Genomic DNA, 21,271 nt, shown 5'->3' with positions numbered 1-21,271 from the left:
CTGAAATTCCAAGGCCATTGTGGAAAAATTCTGCAACAGCCCAGATGCCAAAGGACTCATAACCAGTGAACACTCTATTTTTGCCTTCTTATCGCTGAATTTTAATTTGGCTAAAAATTTAATGAAGCTCAATAAAAAAAAATGAACTCCTTTGTGTTTTAAACTCAAGAACACTTGTCAGATTTTTTTTGCAATCAGCACATAAATGGCTAAGAACAGACATTGAATTAATAACTTCATCATTATAAATTCACAAAAAAACCCTGTTACAGTCAGATCTGGAGTGGTAGATTAGGGGAGTCCTTCTCATGTGATCACAACAAAGATGTCTGGGATTGTATGCTGGGTTGTCACGGCTTAACATTTGGCCATAGCTTGGATATTTCTGGGTCATCTACCAATATTTGCTTTTTAATTATTCTTACGATGTGGGCATTTGCTGCCCATTTCCATTTGCCACAATTGCATGGTGGAATTTAAATTCAAGTTGTGGCCAAACGAGCCACCTAAAATGGCGATTTATAGAGCACTCTGGGATAATTGGGCAAGAACTAAAATGGCAGGCTGCAGCCCAAAAGACAGAGATAAACAGGCTGCAGCTCAGACAACTGAATACGCAGGATATGGGCCAACTCCAGGACAAAGGGGACTTTCTGGTCAAACTGGGTTGTTTACCAGACATAGGGGCGCCTTAACCCCTTATTTGGAAGGGAGGTGTGTGTCCTACATGCCCCCAGCACCTCCAGACATGGCCATTGGGGACACACCTAGAGATTGGTGTGGCAGCACCCGATTGGACTTTATCGATCAGGGTGATCAAGTCCTGACTGATTGATTGGCAATGGCCAAAAGGGGCGCGAAAACCTACGGGGTATAAAGGATGCTGTGCAACCAAGAATCCATCTCTCTCTCTGGCCCCACGAACGAGCTACAACAACAGTGGAGAGCCACCACACCCGAGAAGGAAGGAAGACCAGAGCCAGAGTGCCAGACCAGACCAAAGGACCAGACTACGCAGAGGACTACAGAGACCAGCACACAGATAAAGGCCAATATCTGCTTGGGTACCTGCCAGTCACGCAAAAGTTAAGTCAAGGTCTAGTATTGGACTTGAACTTTACCATTTCTGTAAGATAATTTATTGTTGGTTGGGTGGGTGATTATTGATTGTGTGTTTAAATAAATATTGTTGTACTAACAAGAAGTCTACTTGCAATTCTTTGTCCACCGTATCAGGGTTAAAACAGACAGTGCGGCAGGCACAACAAAGTTTTAAAAATCTGGAATTAAAAACTGGTTGCCTCTTATCACACCCCCACAGCTAATGGATCAATATTTCTTCCCATTGAACACCATTTGGAAGAAGCACTGAGGGTTGCAAGGACAGAGTGGATGACTTCAATGTCCATCACGAAAACTGGCTTGGTAGCACCATTGCTGATTAAGCTGGCCGGGTCCCAGACTGGGTTGCTAGACTGGGTCTGTGGCAGGCAGTGAGGGAACCAAAAAGAGGGAAAAACTTACTTGACTATGTGCTCACCAATCTACGTGTTGCAGCTGTATCTTTCCATGACAGCATCAGTAGGAGTGACCATTGCACGGTCCTTGTGGAGATGAAGTCCTGTCTTCACATTTGGGATAGCCTCCATTGTGTTATGCTGCACTACCACCATGCCAAAGGGGGTAGATTTTGAACAAATGTAGGAACTCAAAATTAGACATCGATGAGATGCTTTGGGCCATTAGCAGCAGAATTCTACTCAACCACAATCTGTAACCTCATGGCCTGGCTTATCCCCCACTCATAGTTCAACTCCAGAGTTGAGGTGAGAGAGACTGGCCTTGACATCAAGGCAGCATTTGACCGAGTATGGCATTAAGGATCCCAAGCAAAACTGGAGTCAATGGGAATTAGGGGAAAACTCTCTGCTAGTTTGAGTCATATCTAGCAGAAAGGAAGATTGTGGTGGTTGGAGGTTAATCATTCCATTCAGTTCCAGGACATCACTGTAGAAGTTCCTCAGGGCAGCATCCTAGGCCCAACCATGTTCAGCTGCTTCATCAAAGAACTTCCCTCCGTCATTATCATCAAACTGTAGGATCAACCTTGATTCAATGAAGAGTGTATGAAGACATGCCAGGAGAGCACCAGACATACCTAAAAATGTGGAATCAATCTGGTGAAGCTATATCACAGGTCTACATGCATGCCAAATAGTAGAAGTAGCAATGGATAGTCAGAGTTTAGTGACTCCATAGCCAATGGATCAGATTGTATTCCTGCCACAGCTAGTTGGGGATGATGGCGGGCGATTAAAAAACTAACAAGATGAGGAGGCTCCACAAATATCCCATTCCTCAACGATGGGGGAGTGCAGCACGGTTGAGCCTAATCAGTGCAAAAGGTAAGGCTGAAGTATTAGTAACAAACTTCAACCAGAAGTGTCAAGCAGATGATCCATCTTGGCCTCTTCTTAAGGCCCCAGCATCACAGATAACTGTCTTCAGCCAATTTAATTCACTCCACGTGATATCAAGAAATGGCTGAAGGCACTGGATGTCGCAAAGGCAATGGATTTTGATAATATTCCGGCAATAGTACTGAAGAACTGTGCTCCAGAACATGCCACACCCCTTGCCAAGTTGTTCCAGCTACAACACTGGCATCTACCTGGCAATGTGGAAAATTGCCTAGGTATGTCCTGTACACAAAAAGCAGGACAAATGCAACCCAGCCAATTACTGCCCCATCAGTCTACTCTCGATCTTCAGCAACGTGATGGAAGAAGACATCAAAAGCTCCATGTAAATGGTACTTACTTAGCAATAATCTGTTTACTGACGCTCAGTATGGTTTCTATCAGGATCACTCAACTCCTTGTCTCATTACAGCCTTCGTTCAAACATGGAAAAAAATAGTTCAATTCCAGAGTTGAGGTGAGAGAGACTGGCCTTGACGTCAAGGCAGCATTTGACCGCGTATGGCATCAAGGATCCTCAGCAAAACTGGTGTCAATGGGAATTAGGGGAAGACTCTCTGTTAGTTTGAGTCATATCTAGCGGAAAGGAAGATTGCGGTGGTTGGAGGTTAATCATTCCATTCAGTTCCAGGACATCACTGTAGAAGTTGTGATTTTTATTAATGACTTAGAGGAGGGGGCTGAAGGGTGGATCAGTAAATTTGCTGATGACACCAAGATTGGTGGAGTAGTGGATGAGGTGGAGGGCTGTTATAGGCTGCAAAGAGACATAGATAGGATGCAAAGCTGGGCTGAAAAATGGCAAATGGAGTTTAACCCTGATAAATGTGAGGTGATTCATTTTGGTAGGACAAATTTAAATGTGGATTACAGGGCCAAAGGTAGGGTTCTGAAGACTGTGGAGGAACAGAGAGATCTTGGGGTCCATATCCACAGATCTCTAAAGGTTGCCAGTCAAGTGGATAGAGCTGTGAAGAAGGCCTATAGTGTGTTAGCTTTTATTAACAGGGGGTTGGAGTTTAAGAGCCGTGGGGTTATGCTGCAACTGTACAGGACCTTGGTGAGACCACATTTGGAATATTGTGTGCAGTTCTGGTCACCTCACTATAAGAAGGATGTGGAAGCGCTGGAAAGAGTGCAGAGGAGATTTACCAGGATGCTGCCTGGTTTGGAGGGTAGGTCATATGAGGAAAGGTTGAGGGAGCTAGGGCTGTTCTCTCTGGAGCGGAGGAGGCTGAGGGGAGACTTAATAGAGGTTTATAAAGTGATGAAGGGGATAGATAGAGTGAACGTTCAAAGACTATTTCCTCGGGTGGATGGAGCTATTACAAGGGGGCATAACTATAGGGTTCGTGGTGGGAGATACAGGACGGATATCAGAGGTAGGTTCTTTACGCAGAGAGTGGTTGGGGTGTGGAATGGACTGCCTGCAGTGATAGTGGAGTCAGACACTTTAGAAACATTTAAGCGGTTATTGGATAGGCACATGGAGCACACCAGGATGATAGGGAGTGGGATAGCTTGATCTTGGTTTCAGATAAAGCTCGGCACAACATCGTGGGCTGAAGGGCCTGTTCTGTGCTGTACTGTTCTATGTTCTAAGTTCCTCAGGACAGCATCCTAGGCCCAACCATCTTCAGCTGCTTCATCAAAGAACTTCCCTCCATCTTAAGGTCAGAGGTGGAGATATTTGTTAATGATTGCACAATATTTAGCACCATTCGTGACTCCTCAGATCCTGAAGCTGTCCATATCCCTGTGCAGCAAGAACTGGACAGTACCCAGGTTTGGATTGATAAGTGGCAAGGAACATTCACACCACACAAGTGTCAGGCACTGACCAACTCCAACAAGAGAGGATCGAACCATCACCCCTTGACATCAAAAGACATTGTCATTGCTGAATCCTCCACAATCACATCCTGAGGGGTTACCATTAACCAGAAACTGAATTGGACTAGCTATATAAATACTGTGGCTACAAGAGCAGGTCAGAAGCTAGGAATCCTATGGTGAACAACTCACCTGTAGGCTCCCAAAGCCTGTCTACCATAGACAAGGCACAAGTCAGGAGCATAATGGAATACTCTCCACTTACCTGGATGTTTTGATTTGATTTGATTTGATTTATTATTGTCGCATGTATTGGTATATAGTGAAAAATATTGTTTCTTGCGTGCTATAAGACAAAGCATACTGTTCATGGAGTACATAGGGGAGAAGGAAAGGAGAGGGTGAAGTATACAGTGTTATAGTCATAGCTAGGGTGTAGAGAAAGATCAGTTTAATGTATGGTACGTCCATTCAAAAGTCTGAGGGCAGCAGGGAAGAAGCTGTTCTTAAGTCAGTTGATACCTGACCTCAGACTTTTGTATCTTTTTGCTGATGAGTACAGCTGTAACAATACTCATGAAGTTAGACATCATCCAGGTGATGCGCGATTAAATCACTCGGGAGGCTGGATCGTACCCGGGAAATAAAGGCTTTTATTAGTAACAAGAATGGAGCATACTATATAACAACACAATCCCAGACTAAAGGGTCACCCAGCAGTGCAGTGACCTTTATACTCCTACAGGTAGGCGGAGCCAACCGGAGTGTACCACAGAACAATACCAACAGGTAGAACACCCCAACCCTATCCCCAACAGTGACAACAGTAACATATGTACAAGTACCCATAGTGCTAACCATCTATGGTTCAGTACCCACAGTGGTAACCATCTATGGTTCACCACATTCACCCCTCCTTTAAAACAAAGGCCAGTGGGGCAAAAGAAACCAGTACGAACTGTCCATATATTCACAAGTTCAGTCGTATTGGAGGGCCGCACCGTCTCTGCGACCTCCTCAACACTGGCGGTAGCGCCGGTTCTGGTGACCGTGATGACCCTCTCTCCAAGGTGGTGTCCAGTGACTCCTCCAGTTCATCACGGACAGGTGGACCACGAGGTGGCGACAATCCCCTGGACTCGAGCACGCCCCGAGGTGGCGACAATCTCCTGGACTCAGGCAAGCTGTACACGGGAGTAAGAGGATTAAGTGGTGGTCCCGATACTGCCCGCGCCGTGTCAGGAGGGGAGATAAAGGTCAAGGGGTCCCTAATCAGGGGTGCGGGAGCGACAGGGTTTTCCAAGTCCCCTGCAGGCGCCAGATCTCGAATAGAGACCGTGTCCTCTCCCCATCAGGATATGCCACATAGGCATATTGAGGGTTGGCGTGGAGGAGATGGACCTGTTCAACCAAAGGGTCGGACTTGCAGGTCCTAACATGCCGCCGCAGGAGGACAGGTCCTGAGAACATCAACCAAGACGGCAGTGAGGTCCCAGAGGAAGACTTCCTAGGGAAGGTAAACATCCGCTCATGTGGGGTAGCGTTGGTTGCCGTACACAGGAGGGACCGGATTGAATGGAGCGCATCAGAAAGTACCTCTTGCCAACGGGAGACTGGAAGACCCTGAGACCTCAACGCCAGTAAGACAGCCTTCCAGACTGGAGCATTTTCTCTTTCAACCTGCCCGTTACCCCTGGGGTTGTAACTCATAGTTCTACTTGAGGCAATCCCTTTTGAGAGCAGGTATTGCCTCAAGTTGTCACTCATAAATGACGAGCCCCTATCACTGTGGATATAGCTGGGGTAACCAAACAGGGTGAAAAGATCCCGCAATGCTTTGATAACCGTGGCAGCGGTCATGTCTGAACAGGGAATGGCAAAAGGGAATCGGGAATACTCGTCAATCATGTTGAGGAAGTACACATTCCGATCTGTCGAAGGAAGGGGGCCCTTGAAATCCACACTCAGTCTTTCAAAAGGGCGAGTGGCCTTAATGAGGTGTGCCCTGTCAGGTCGGTAGAAGTGCGGCTTGCATTCAGCACATACCTGGCAGCTTCGGGTTATTGACCTGACATCCTCTACTGAGTAGGGTAGATTCCGGGCCTTTACGAAATGGAAGAGCCGAGTGATCCCCGGATGGCAGAGATCATTGTGGAGGGCCTGTAACAGATCCTCCTGCACACTGGCACATGTTCCACACGACAGGGCGCCTGAGGGCTCATTGAGCTTCCCCGGACGGTACATGATATCATAGTTGTAGGTGGAGAGTTCGATTCTCCACCTCAAGATTTTATCATTTTTGATCTTACCCCATAACGTGTTGTTGAACATGAACGCCACGGACCGCTGGTCCGTGAGCAGGGTGAATCGTTTTCCAGCCAAGTAATGGCGCCAATGCCGGACGGCCTCCACAATGGCCTGAGCCTCTTTTTCCACCGCGGCGTGCCGAATTTCAGGGCTTTGGAGGGTGCGAGAGAAAAAGGCGACGGGCCTGCCCGCCTGGTTAAGTGTGGCGGCCAGGGCGAAATCAGATGCATCACTCTCCACCTGAAAGGGGATGGACTCATCGACAGCGTGCATCGTGGCTTTCGCGATGTCAGCTTTTATACCTTCAAAGGCTAAGCGAGCCTCTGCTGCCAGGGGAAAAGAGGTAGATTTTATGAGCGGACGGGCTTTGTCCGCACAATTGGGAACCCACTGTGCGTAATACGAGAAGAAGCCTAAGCATCTTCTCAGTGCTTTGATGCTAGTGGGTAGGGGAAGTTCAAGGAGGGGACGCATACGGTCTGGGTCAGGGCCAAGGACCCCGTTTTCCACCACGTATCCGAGAATTGCTAAGCGGCGTTTGCTAAATACACACTTCTCCCTGTTATAGGTCAGATTCAGGCGAGACGCAGTGCGTAAAAACTTTAGGAGATTGGCATCGTGATCCTGCTGGTCATGGCCGCAGATAGTGACGTTGTCCAGGTACGGGAAGGTAACCCGTTGCCCATTTTGGTCCACCATTCGGTCCATTGCACGCTGGAAGACCGAGACCCCATTCGTGACGCCAAAGGGGACCCTTAAGAAGTGGTAGAGACGACCATCCGCCTCAAAGGCCATATATTTTCGGTCCTCTGGGCGAATGGGGAGCTGGTGGTAAGCTGACTTCAAGTCAATGGTGGAGAACACCCGGTACTGCGCAATCTGGTTGACCATGTCAGATATGCGCGGGAGAGGATACGCGTCCAGCCGCGTGTATCTATTAATGGTCTGACTATAATCTATGACCATCCGGGGTTTGTCTCCAGTTTTAACCACCACGACTTGTGCTCTCCATGGGCTAGTGCTAGGTTGAATGATCCCTTCCCTGAGGAGCCGCTGAACCTCAGATCGAATAAAGATCCAATCCTCAGCGCTGTAACGCCTGCTCTTAGTTGCGATGGGCTTGCAGCCTGGCACGGGATTCTCGAATAAAGATGGCGGGGTGATTCTGAGTGTCGAGAGACTGCACGTGGAGCGCGCTGGGCAATTTGGAGGCTGCTGTTCTCCCACTGAAAGTGGAGGGAGTGGCCCATCGTACTGCAGGGTCACACTCCTCAGGTGGACCATAAAGTCTAGTCCCAGGAGTATCGGAGCACAAAGGTGCGGTAACACGAGGAGCCTGAAGTTCTCATAAACTGTGCCCCGCACCGTTAGGTTGACCATGCAGCTCCCAAGAACGGTAACAGATCGGGACCTCGACGCCATAGAAATTGTCTGTCTGACAGTCTGTACTCGGAGACCGCACCGTTTCACGGTGTCAGGATGAATGAAACTCTCCGTGCTCCCGCTGTCAAACAGACAATGTATTAGGATTCCATTTACCTCTATGCCCATCATGGACTTGTCGAGTCTGTGAGGCTTGGCCTGGTCCAGGATGATTGACGCCACCATTGAGTCTTGAGTGCAACTGCAGGCAGCTGAGATGGTTGATGATGATGACCCCTGCTGGTTGTCTGCGGTCGGTGCCGACCAAAATGGCTGCACCCATGGATCGCACATGGTGGCGCTGAAAGTGGCGGCACCCGCAGGTCGCACGTGTCTTGCGTCGTCGTCGTGAGGAATGGCGGCGCTCGTGAATCGCACGTGGTGGAAGACCTCGATGAAGCCGGAGACAAGGAGACAGATTCTGGAGAATCACACGCCGCACTGCTATGCTTCGAGGGTGGTTTAGCTCTGCACACTTTGGCATAGTGCCCTTTCTTCCCACACGCGGAGCAAAATACCGTTCTGGCCGGACATCGCTGCCGAGGGTGTTTCGCCAATCCACAGAAATAGCACCGCGGGCCTCCTGGAGCTGCCGCCGTCGTCAGGTCCGAGGTTGAAAGCACGATCGCGCAGTTTCTCGGAGCCGCTGGGTAGAGTTGAGTCAGTGGCTGTACTTGCCACGATGTTCCCACGTGGTCGGTGGGGTAAGTTTCTAGTCTTCTGGAGGCCGTTTCCATCGTGTCAGCCAATTCCACTGTCTTAGCTAGGTCTAAGTTACCTTGCTCTAGCAGCCGCAGGCGAATATAGGATGAACCGATTCCCGCCACGAACGCATCTCGGATCAAATCGTTAGTATACTGGGTCGCCGACACTGGCTTGCAATTGCAGGCTCTGGCTAGCTGCTGAAGTTCGCGCAGGTACTGTCCCGTCATTTCACCGGGCTGCCGCCGTCGAGTGGCTAGAAGGTGTCGAGCATGGATCTCGTTTGGCGGTTTGTTGTACAGTTTCTTAAGTAGTTCGATGGCCCCTTTGTAGTCTTGGGCATCACGGATTGATGAATATACAGTGTCGCTTACCCTTGCGTGGAGGACCCGCAGTCTATCGGCGTCGTTTTGAATGGCTGTTGAGGCATCGATATAGTCTTGAAAACACTTCAACCAATGGTCGAAAGTGTTCGACACGCCAGCTGCACGCGGATCTAAGGTAAGTCGATCGGGTTTTAACATTTGCTCCATGGTTTTTTTTTTACCAAAATTGTTACTAATAAAATTGATGCGCGATTAAATCACTCGGGAGGCTGGATCGTACCCGGGAAATAAAGGCTTTTATTAGTAACAAGAATGGAGCATACTATATAACAATACAATCCCAGACTAAAGGGTCACCCGGCAGTGCAGTGACCTTTATACTCCTACAGGAAGGCGGAGGCAACCAGAGTGTACCACAGAACAATACCAACAGGTAGAACACCCCAACCCTAACCCCAACAGTGACAACAGTAACATATGTACAAGTACCCATAGTGCTAACCATCTATGGTTCAGTACCCATAGTGGTAACCATCTATGGTTCACCACACCAGGAGAAAGCATTCTGCTTGATTGGCACCCCATCCACAAATATTCACTCCCTCCACCACCAATTAACAGTGGCAGCAGTGTGAACCATCCACAAGATGCACTGCAGGAATTCACCAAGCCTCCCTAGATTGCACCTTTCAAACCCACAACAACTACCATCAAGAGTGAGAAATGTAGCAGACACATGGGAACACCACCACCTGGAAGTTCCCCTCCAAGCTACCCACCATCCTGACTTGTAAATATATCACTGTTCCTTCACTGTCACTGGATCAAAATCCTAGAATTCCCTCCCTAACAGCACTGTGGGTGTACCTACTCTACATGGACGTAGTACAGGGCGGCACGGTAGCACAGTGGTTAGCACAGCTGCTTCACAGCTCCAGGGACCTGGGTTTGATTCCCGGCTTGGGTCACTGTCTGTGTGGAGTTTGCACATTCTCCTCATGTCTGCGTGGGTTTCCTCCGGGTGCTCCGGTTTCCTCCCACAGTCCAAAGATGTGCGAGTTAGGTTGATTGGCCGTGCTAAAATTGTTCCTTAGTGTCCTGGGATGCGTAGATTAGAGGGATTAGCGGGTAAAATATGTAGGGATATGGGGGTAGGGCCTGGGTGGGATTGTGGTCGGTGCAGACTCGATGGGCCGAATGGCCTCTTTCTGTACTGTAGGGTTTCTATGATTTCTATGGACTGCAGTGCTTCAAGAAGGCAGCTCTCCAGCACCTTCTCAAGGGCAGTTAGGGATGGGTAATAAGTACTGGTTTACGCTATCTCTTAATTCATCTGTCTGATTAATAAATCATGTTAAGTTTGGTGATGATGTGCTTATTTCCATTTTCATACCTATCCAATTCGATATAAAGAATAGTTTCCATCCTTCAGTGTGCAACGGACTCCTACCAACACTGCCAGCTTTCCAGGGACCCTGCGTCCTTAATCCCAAACATTGGTGACAATTATCTAATGGAAAAAAAGTACCTTTGTTGCAGAACATGTGTTTTATTGCAGCTGAGGTAACATTCAACAAGTGTCCCAAGAAGTGGGGGAATACATAGAATGCACTCAACCCACAAGGGTTCATCCTTTTCTTGTGCACAGGGTTCATGTGCCAGAAACAATAAGGACATAGGAGTTGCTTGACAAATAAATGACCAAAGTTCCACCTAATTCACCTTTTGCCATCTTGCCAGTCACTTGATTTTATATGAATGGAATTGTTGATTAATTGTAGTGATTAATTTCCACCAGAGTCTACAAGAGACCCAGGCACAGAGTGAGGAAAACCTGCAGCAGGAGAAAGCTTTGGGAACTGTAGGTCCAAAGTTGCTCCCAAGTTAGCTACATACACCAGATTGATTCCGGGGATGAAAGGGTTGATGTATGAGGAGAGATTAAGCTTATACTCACTGGAGTTTAGGAGGAGAGGGGATCTGATCGAAGTATATAAAATTTTAAAAGGGACTGATAAAGTAAATGTAGACCAAATGCTTCCTCTTATGGGGCAATGTAGAACAAGAGGTCACAGGTATAGGTTGAGAGGCAGTAGATTTAAAACTGAGATGAGGAGGAACTATTTCTGGCAGGGAGTGGTGAATTTGTGGAATTCGCTGCCCCATAATGCGGTGGAGTCTGAACCGTTGAATGGTTTTAAGAGGGAGATAGATATATTTCTAATTCAAAAAAAGGAGAGGGATATGGGGAATAGGTGGGGAGGTGGATTTGAGACCAGGGAGAGATCAGCCATGATCTGATTGAATGGCGGAGCAGGCTTGAAGGGCTGTATTTGCGTACTTCTGCTCCTAATTCCTATTGTGATGTTTCAAACTACTGCCTCCCAAAAATTAAATCTATTTTCTGAAAGAAATAAAATTGATAGCTGGCCCCTCAACCTGAAATATGATCGGTCCTGGTCCCAGACGGACAGAAATCGAATGGTCAGACCTTGTGGGATCACTTGCCAACCAGTTAGTGGACCCCAGATTTTCAACCTAGATTGTAAACAGTTTGTCCACCTAGAATATAAACAAAGTCAGCTCCAGATGCTGACATAACCTGTTCCTCTTTGATCATAAATTTCACTCTTGTCCTTCGATGCTTACTATCAAATAAACCGAACAGGACCTCCCCAACTCTACTGGATTCTGTATCTTCTCGAACTATGAGGCGGGGGGTGGGGGAAATAAGGTATTTCTTGTCTCATTCTGACGGTCAAAGGGAACACCCTAGTGATCCGATCTAATCCCGCAAGCTTCTATCATTTTCCTGAAATGGGCTGGACCAAAATATCTGGGATCTGTCAGGATGCTGGAATGCCTTTGGTCGGTAAGAATAGCCCTCAGTGGGTGAGATGCGCCGAGACTCCTATTGTCTGTGCAGTTGTCACAAGGGAGACAGCCTGTGAAGGTGACAGCAGAACGGCTGGGCTGGACTCCTTGGGTTTCCAGAGACCAGCATCGCCTGGAACCTTTGCATTTATGCTGAGGAAATAATAATCAAATAATAATAATAATAAATGTTTAGAACCCAGTGCAAAATCTGACCACTTTCTTTTTCTCTTTCAGTTGTGAAGAAGGTATTCTGCCATTATTTTGGCCGGAGGGTTTATTTTGTCTGGAGGCGCTTGTTTCTGCTGCTCGGTTGGAGATGGGGAGGTTGAACAATCTGGGTTTAGTGGCCTTCGCCCTCAACTACAACCTTACAGTGGTCGGTGAGTGAGACCCAGTGAACACTGTCAGTATATCTGTCTTGTATTTCGCTGCCCCGTGTTGTAACTGTTAAACACACAGAAACATATCTCTGTAGTATCTCTGCTATGGTCTCGGAAGTCTTCACACTTTCACGGCTGTAATGTTAAACGCACCATTAAATATTATATATCATATTCTATATAATCATAAAGGGTAGCAAGTCTTACGTGAAAACGTGTGTGTCACTGCAATGTATTCAGTTATTGAGGCTAATAATGGGTTCAGCTGTATAATACAGAAAGTATGCAACGGTTAGGAAAGTGTCAGCATTAATAGTAAACATTTACAATCTCTTGGGCATAGTGTCCCTTTCTCTACTTACCTCTCTCGCACTCCAATATTTGCTCAGTCTCTGGCCTTGGCTTTACTCTTTGGGCAGAACCCTAAAAGTTAGACCTGAAAAGGGTGATTAATGATGAGGAGGATAGCCTCAGATGCCAGGAGGATATAGATGGGTTGATCAGATGGGCTGATCTGTGGCAAATGGAATTCAATCCGGATTAGTGTGAGGTGATGCACTTAGGCAGGACAACAAGGCAAGGGAATACATAATGAACGCAGGACCCCAGGAAGCACCAAGGATCAGAGGGACCTTAGTATGCATGTACATCGGTAGGACAGGCAGATTAAGTGGTTAAGAAGGCAGACAGTATACTTGCCTTTATTACCTGAGGCTAAGAGCTATGCTGGAACTGTACAAAGCATTGGTTAGGCCACAGCTAGAGTATTAAAGTTTTTTAAAGTTTATTTATTAGTCACAAGTAAGGCTTACATTAACATTGCAATGAAGTTACTGTGAAATTCCCCTAGTCGCCACAGTCTGGCGCCTGTTCGAGTCAATGCACCTAACCTAATCAAGCATGGGATCAAACGTGAGATCAGATGTAATGCCTGTTCTTGTCAGCTTGGATCTTTATGTCTCTCTTGTGGGGACCCATGAATTAGATTTAATTTGAATTGTTTCTTGGAGCAAAGGAGAGGACGAAGAGTGAGATGACATAGATACACAGAAGCAACTAGTGAAAGACTGTAAGGGCCATCCCAAGATGGAAGAGAAACATAAAAAGATGGAGAAGGGGCCTGGAGTTTCCTTTGTTTTTTGAGCAAAGAAGTGGATTAAGGGCTCACCGTTCATTCTGCATATTGGCTTTGAGAAAGGAATAACATTTTTTGAAAAGGTTTGATGGAAAAATGGCAAAGATCAAGGACACTTGGATGGAATGTAGTCACCCAAAATTCCCCAATCTTTTAAGCCGCTTGATTTGTGCAGCTGGGTGCAAATACAAAGGAAACTCCAGGCCCCTTCTCCGCCTTTTCATGTTCCTCTTCTCAATCTCCATCTGGGGACAGCTCTGACAGTCTTTCACTAGTTGCTTCTGCGTGTCTATGTCATCTCACTCTTTGTCCTCTCCTTTGGTGTCTGAATGCAGCATTTAATGTTGAATAAAGTGTTAAGAAGTGTTACTCTTTGCCGTACCACACACCAACCCAATAAGACTTCTGTGTTTTTGATCCCAACAAACAATTGTCCATACCCACAATTTTTGACCCCTTGGCCAGAGGTAGAGAGAGAAACACCAATTGGAAGTTGGATGGGTGACATCAGAGTTGTTGAAGCTACAAATCCCTCCTTTCTCCAGCAAATTCAAATAGAACAAAAGCTCCCGCCTCAAAATAAACACTCATTTTGAATTAAAGTTTATTTATTAGTCACAAGGCTTACATTAACACTGCAATGAAGTTACAGTGAAATTTCCCTAGTCACCACACCCCGGTGCCCGTTCGGGTCAATGCACCTAAACAGCACGCCTTTCAGACTGTGGGTGGAAACTGGAGGAAACCCACACAGACATGGGGAGAATGTGCAAACTCCACACAGACAGTGACCCAAGCCGAGACTCGAACCCGGATTCCGGGTGCTGTAAGGCAGCAGTGCTAACCACTGTGCCACCATGCCGCTCCAAACAACATAAAGATGTCCTTACCTAAATTCCCACTAGCTCTGAACTCCAATTCGAGCTGCCAGCCCATATCCATGCCATGCCCAAACTCAGCCCAATCTGTAACCTTTGGCTGATGCCCAAACCCTCATTCAAATGGTCCCAGGTTCCTCTGACCCCAATTTGAGAAAAATTTATTCAGGGAGTGGATTAGAAAATCTCTGGGGGTGGCAACAAAATGGGAAATTACTTCATGTGTTCACGTACACTAGAACATTTAAATTTAGGAATATCCAGATATCTCATGCAAACCATCATGGTTACAAAATTGTCCCTAATTAAGCCTCCTGACCATAAAGTGATTAAATAATCTCTTTTTAGACTAATGCTGTCACTCAAAGATAAAAACATCAGTAATAAAAACAGCATTCTCTTTATAGATATCTTCACCAGAATTTGACCGCCCCGCCCACCACAGGCGGGGGGCGGACAATAGAAATGTCTGTTGACCTCGAGCGGGATTAACCAGTCTCGCTCGAGCGAGATCGTAAAATCCCAGCCCTTGACTTCAAACTGAGATTAGACATTGACAATTGTTAAAAACAATTTTATCTATTTATCAATTTATAAGCTTGATGGAGTACTGCAATTACCTAGCCCAAATTTCTTTGAATGAATAATTCCATTTAACCCCACCATTCCTTGTTATCGCTGCCTGTAAACCACCGTTGTCAGCTCTTCTGGTAAAAATGTAGCAAGAGACAGGATTTTTTTCTATGGGTCATGGGCATCGCTGGCTGGGCCAGCATTTGTTGCCCTTCTCTAATTGTCTTTGAAACACGGGGATTGCTAGACCATTGCAGAGAACAGTTAGGAGTCAACCACAATGCTAAGGATCTGGAGTCACATGTAGGTGACACTGGGTGAGGATGGCAGATTTCCTTTCCTACAGGACATTTCACGAATAGTCTGCAAAATCAGATGTGATAAAGGTCTTCACAAAATCTTGCAAGATTCGACAGACAATTCAAAAAGGCAACATTTGAAATTGCATAATAACATGAAGGGCAGCACAGTGACACAGTAGTTAGCACTGCTGCTTCACTATGACAGGGACCTGGGTTCAATTCTGGCCTTGGTGACTCTGTGGATTTTGCACATTCTCCTCGTGTCTGTGTGGGTTTCCTCCGGGTGCTCTAGTTTCCTCCCACAGTCCAAAGATCCATAGAAAGCATTCTTTCTGGTTATATCACAGCTTGGTATGGCTCCTGCTCTGCACAAGACCGCAAGGAACTACAAAAGGTCGTGAACGTAGCCCAATCCATCACCCAAACCATTGATTCTGTCTGCACTTCCCGCTGCCTCGGCAAAGCAGCCAGCATAATTAAGGACCCCACGCACCCCAGACATTCTCTCTTCCACCTTCTTCCAACAGGAAAGATACAAAAGTTGAGATCATGTACCAACCGACTCAAGAACAGCTTCTTCCCTGCTGCCAATGGACCTTTGAATGGGCTTACCCTGCATTAAGTTGATCTTTCTCTACATCCTAGCTATGACTGTAACACTACATTCTGCACTCTCTCGTTTCCTTCTCTATGAGCAATATGCTTTGTTTGTATAGCGCGCAAGAAACAATATTTTTCACTGTATGTTAATACATGTGACAATAATAAATCAAATCAAATGAAATCAAAAAATGTGCAGGTTAGGTGACTGGCTATGCTAAATTGCTCCTTAGTGTCAGAGGGTCTAGCATGGTAAATATGTGGCGTTACGGGGATAGGGCCTGGGTGGGATTGTTGTCAGTGCAGGCTCCTTCTGCAGGGATTCTATGAACAGTACTGTCTATGCCCAGAATGACAAGAACCCGAACAGTGTCTTGGACTGTGCAGGTTTACTTCTACACCTCTGACACATGTTCCTCTAGTGAGTGACTGGGCATGCAGCCTCCACTTGGCTGCATTGTAGGGATGGATGGAATTAGCCAGGATTCCCAATTCCTCATCACAAGCCAGCATTTGCTTGGCTGTGCAGCCGTGAGGACAGGATTAGTCTTCGCAGTGCTGACAAGTTACTGTCAATTTAATAGCTCCTTTACCCAATAGCGAACACTTTAGTAGATGGATTGCAAGCTCCGACTGGATGTACAGAAACCCTTTGAGCTGTACTCGTAAAATGAGATGAGGACAATCCAGCTTTAGTTTTAAGAATGGAGTGAAAACAAAGGGTTGCTGGGAATAGATTCTAAAGACTCTCTAATATCAGGGTGTAATTATGCATGACATACATAATATTGACTGGGAGCGCCACAGTACCACAGTTGAAGGAAAATGCTTAAGAGCTGAATGAACTTTTCAAACACAAAAATTTTCACAATCGCACCATGATGCCACGCCATGTAATGAGGAGAAGAATTGTGACCTCCACAAGAACAAAGCTTCATTGGTTTATTTTGTCAGATGAACCTTGAGAGTTTGTTACCTTCTTGAACACATTCTCAAATACCATGGTCTTAATATTAACCAACCCCCCACCACCATCACCACACTACCTCCATGATTTAGAGTGGGGTCAGAGTTGAAAGGTGAAATGTGTTGCGTGCGATCCCAACCCAATGCAGATACACCCTCTGTCACGTTCACAGTGGCAGAATATTGGGGAGTCTAAGGGACTTGTTTTAACTCTGTGTGAGTGAATGGATTTTGAGCAAGTTAAAATCTCACCCTGAGTGCCCTGTCGTAGACAGGAGGACACTTGGTATTTTTAAAAAAAAGCTTCTAAAGAAATGCTTCTACGATGTTTCTACAATTTGAAATTTAATTGTTCGGTATGGTGGGAAAATGCAGCAGTGAAATGGAGCTGGGAGCTGTGGACTTTACCTCTTGTGGTTGAGCAGCAACTTCCGCCCCCCAACACCACTATTTCCAACACAAGAGCACAAGGAATAGGAGCAGGAATAGACCATTGAGGCTGCTCTGCCATTCAGTACAATCATGGCTGATCCTGGGCTTGAACTCCATTTACCCCGTCTGTTCCTCATATCCCTTATTTCCCTGAAAATTTGTATATCTCAGCATTCGATGTATTCAATATTGGAGCATCCATGATCCTCTGGGGCAGAGAATTCCAAAGATTCACAAACATTTGAGTGAAATAATTTCTCCTCATCTCAGTCCTCAATTATCAGCCCCATTTCATGTGTATGTGCCTCACTCCGAGTTTGAGATTTCCCAGCTAATGGAGAAATCTCTCAGCATTTACCCTTTCAAGTCCCTTCAAGATTTTCTAGGTTACAATGAGATCACCACTCATTCTTCTAAACTCCAGATAAGTTATTTTCTATGACGTATTTACAAGATATCGGAATTGTTTTTAAAACGTTTCAGCGCTTTCCATTTTCCGCTAAATTCCACTAATATTGTGAGCAGTTTTGGGCCCCATACCTTAGGAAGGATGTGCTGGCCTTGGAGGGGGTCCAGAGGAGGTCCACAAGAATGATCCCAGGGCTGAAGGGTTTGTCATATGAGGAGCGGTTGAGGAGTCTGGGTCTGTACTTGATGGAGTTTAGAAGGATGAGGGGGGATCTAATTGAAACTTATAGAATACTGAGAGGCCTAGATAGAGTGGGCATGGAGAGGATGTTTCCACTAGTGGCAGAGACTAGAACTTGAGGGCACAGTCTCAGAATGAAGGGACTCTCCTTTAAAACTGAGATGAGGAGGAATTTCTTCAGCCAGAGGGTGGTGAATCTGTGGAACAGATTGCTACAGAGGGCTGTGGAGGCCAGGTCATTGAGTGTCTTTAAGACAGAGATAGATAGGTTCTTGATCAATAAGGAGATCAAAGGTTATGGGGAGAAGGCAGGAGAATGGGGATGAGAATCATATCAGCCATGATTGAATGGCGGGGCAGACTTGATGGGCCAAATCACCTAATTCTGTTCCTATGTCTTTTGGTCTTAACATACAAATATAGAAGATAGGAGCAGGATGAGACCATTTGGCCCTTCGAGCTTGCTCTGCCATTCATTACCTTCATGGCTGATCATCCAACTCAAGAGCCTAATTCTGCTTTTTCCCCATAACCTTTGATCCCATTCGTCCCAAGTGCTATATCCAGCCGCCTCTTGAATACATTCACTGTTTTGGCATCAACTACTTCCTGTGGTAATGAATTCCACAGGCTCACCACTTTTTGGGTGAAGAAATGTCTCCTTATCTTCATCCTAAATGGTTTACCCTGAATCCTCAGACTGTGACCCCTGGTTCTAGACTCTAGGGAATATCCTCCTTGCATCTACCCTGTCTAGTCCTGTTAGAATTTTATAAATCTCTATGAGAGCCCCCCTCATTCGTCTGAACTCCAGCGAAAACAGTCCTAACCTAGTCAGTCTCTTCTCATACATCAGTCCCGCCATCTCCGGGATTAGCCGGGTAAACCTTCGCTGCACTCTCGAGAGAGCAAGAACATCCTTCCTCAGAAAAGGAGACCAAAACTGTACACAAAACCCGCGGTGTGGCCTCACCAAGGCCCTGTATAATTGCAACAACACATCCCTGCTCCTGTATTCGAAACCTCTCGCAATGAAGGCCAACATGCCATTTGCCTTCTTTACCGCCTGCTGCACCTGCATGCTTGCCTTCAATGATTGGTGCATAAGGACACTCAGGTCTCACTGCACACTCCCCTCTCCCAATTTACAACCATTCAGGTAGTAATCTGCCTTCTTGTTTTTGCTTCCAAAGTGAGTAACCTCACATTTATCCAAATTATACTGCATCTGCCAATCATTTGCCCGCTCACCCAAACTATCCAGATCATTCTGAAGGACTCTGCATCCTCGTCACAGTTCACCCTCCCACCCAACTTGGTGTCATCGGCAAACTTTAAGATGTTACATTTTGTTCCCTCATCCAAACCATTTATAAATGTCTTATGAATGCTTTTGCTCAATTTGGACAATTTGCTGACAAAATAACAAAACAAGAATGGTTCATTATCTGTAAAGCATTCGGGGAAGCATTATTATGTGAAATGCAGTATTTAAATGCAAGTCCTTTCTTCTAATGAACAATAAATGCAGACCCGCTTTGTTTCCCAGTGTGATACCTTGTCTGGTTGCAGTGTTGAGGTGGCTCAACATTAGCAAGTATTTCACTGATAAATAACACACTTATCATCAAATATAATCACAGAGAAGGACGCCATTTGGCCCATTGTGCTAATGCTGACTCATTGAAAGAGTTGTCCAACTGGTCTCACTGATTGCTGTTTTCCTATAACCTACTTGTTTTGTGCAAAATAACTTTCCTCCAATATATAGTTGATGCCATTTCAGGCAACCCAGAGATACTTCTTATTGCTGTTGTGCTAATTTCTTAAAATATTTTTGAATGTAAAATGGGGACTAAATGTACAGTACTCTGTGTAATTCTGTAATATTTTCTGTGTTCTTCTTTCAGGGAAGGTCTGGATAACAGTGATGATAGTGTTCAGGCTACTTGTGATCATTGGTGTTGGCTATCCTCTGTACCAAGACGAACAAGCAAGATTCACTTGTGACACCATGCAGCCAGGATGCTCCAATGTGTGCTATGATGCCTTCTTCCCTGTATCTCACTGTAGATTTTGGTTTGTGCAGGCCACCGCACTCTGCCTGCCTTTAGCGATGTTTGTTATCTATGTGGCTCACAGGGCGCCGATGCAAAATGCAAAAGAAAGCTCTCTCCAGTGCTCTTGGAACCAGGCTGAAACTGCATCGATCCGAAAAATGCCAGTGGGAAGAGCTTCCATAACCAGAAAAAGCTGTGAGACAAATCTCCATTTGGAGGACAGCCATGGTGAAACAGAGGGGCTCAGAATAAGGCACAGAATTCTTAATTTCTGTAAGGCCTATGTGCTTCAGTTACTTTTAAGGACTTTATTGGAAGTAGGATTTGGGGTTGGCCACTATTGCTTGTTCGGATTTTTCGTGCCAAATAGGTTTGTCTGCTCCAGTTACCCATGTGCCAATAGAGTGACCTGTTACCCCTCCAGACCTACTGAGAAAACACTGCTGGCTAATTTTATGTTTGGAGTCACTGCCTTCTCCTTTCTGCTGAATTTTGTGGACCTGGTTTATGTGATAAAGCAGGCTGTAAAACAAAACAAGAAGAATAAGTTGCAAATGAAGACATTTTATCCAGAAGAGTCGTATCACGATATCCCAGGGGACACCGATGAACCTCCTGAGCACAAGGCGGTCCAAGGGTATGAAATGGGTGTGCCGGAGAGGCCAGAGAGTGTGGCCAGCGCAGACAGTGGAACAAAATCGGCGCAGGGCGAAGGAACCTTTCCTCGCTCAGAGGTGCAGCCACAAGACGTGGCCCTCTCCAACACCAACAGCAACAACACACACCTCACTGTCATCGCATCCAGCTCTGCTTCGATGGTCGCATCCCCTGACGGGAGTGGCAGCAGGTTGGCCCTCTGCGAAAGCCAGCAGGGCACGGCTGCTCATTCATTGCGCAGGTACACGGCCCGCCTGCTGGATCAGCCAGGCTCCAGACTGCGGCAGCACACCCTGCAGAAAGCCGCCCAACACCCGCTGAGCAACAGCCAACTGTTGGAGGAGTACAGGCTTGTTCACATGCGGGTGACAGACAACCAATCAAACTGCAGCAATGGCAGCAGAAGAAAGAAATCTGAGTGGGTTTAACAGCAGAAAGCGAAAAAAAATAAAATCCTGAGCATGGATCACAGGGCAACCAACCTCTGCTCAAATCCTCCATGCATCTGGGATATTCCCATACGTACTGTGATCAGTGGTGTGCAGTGAGAGACAGGAATTCGATTGACTTATTTGCGACTAAAAATGCCATGGCCACAGGAGGACAGGAGGTGGCAGTGTATTTTGCAGTCCTGAGAAATGGATCAGAAGCAGATCGTTGCAATGGAAGTGAATGAGTGCATTCTAATCCAG

The 21,271-nt window shown here is 46.2% G+C and overlaps 1 protein-coding gene across 1 annotated transcript; it reads left to right on the top strand.

Annotated features, from left to right (window-relative positions):
- The first annotated feature begins 12,263 nt into the window (after positions 1 to 12,263).
- Positions 12,264 to 21,007, top strand: gjd4 (gap junction protein delta 4). Its single transcript, XM_078229333.1, has 3 exons — positions 12,264 to 12,327; positions 19,773 to 20,013; positions 20,110 to 21,007. The coding sequence occupies exons 1-3, from the start codon at positions 12,264 to 12,266 to the stop codon at positions 21,005 to 21,007; spliced, it is 1,203 nt and encodes a 400-aa protein (XP_078085459.1).
- Positions 21,008 to 21,271: the final 264 nt, after the last annotated feature.

This window comes from Mustelus asterias, chromosome 2, assembly GCF_964213995.1.
Source record: "Mustelus asterias chromosome 2, sMusAst1.hap1.1, whole genome shotgun sequence".
Taxonomy (NCBI): domain Eukaryota; kingdom Metazoa; phylum Chordata; class Chondrichthyes; order Carcharhiniformes; family Triakidae; genus Mustelus; species Mustelus asterias.
The sequence above is the reverse complement of the archived record's forward strand: the minus strand, read 5'-3'. Positions and strand labels throughout refer to the sequence as shown.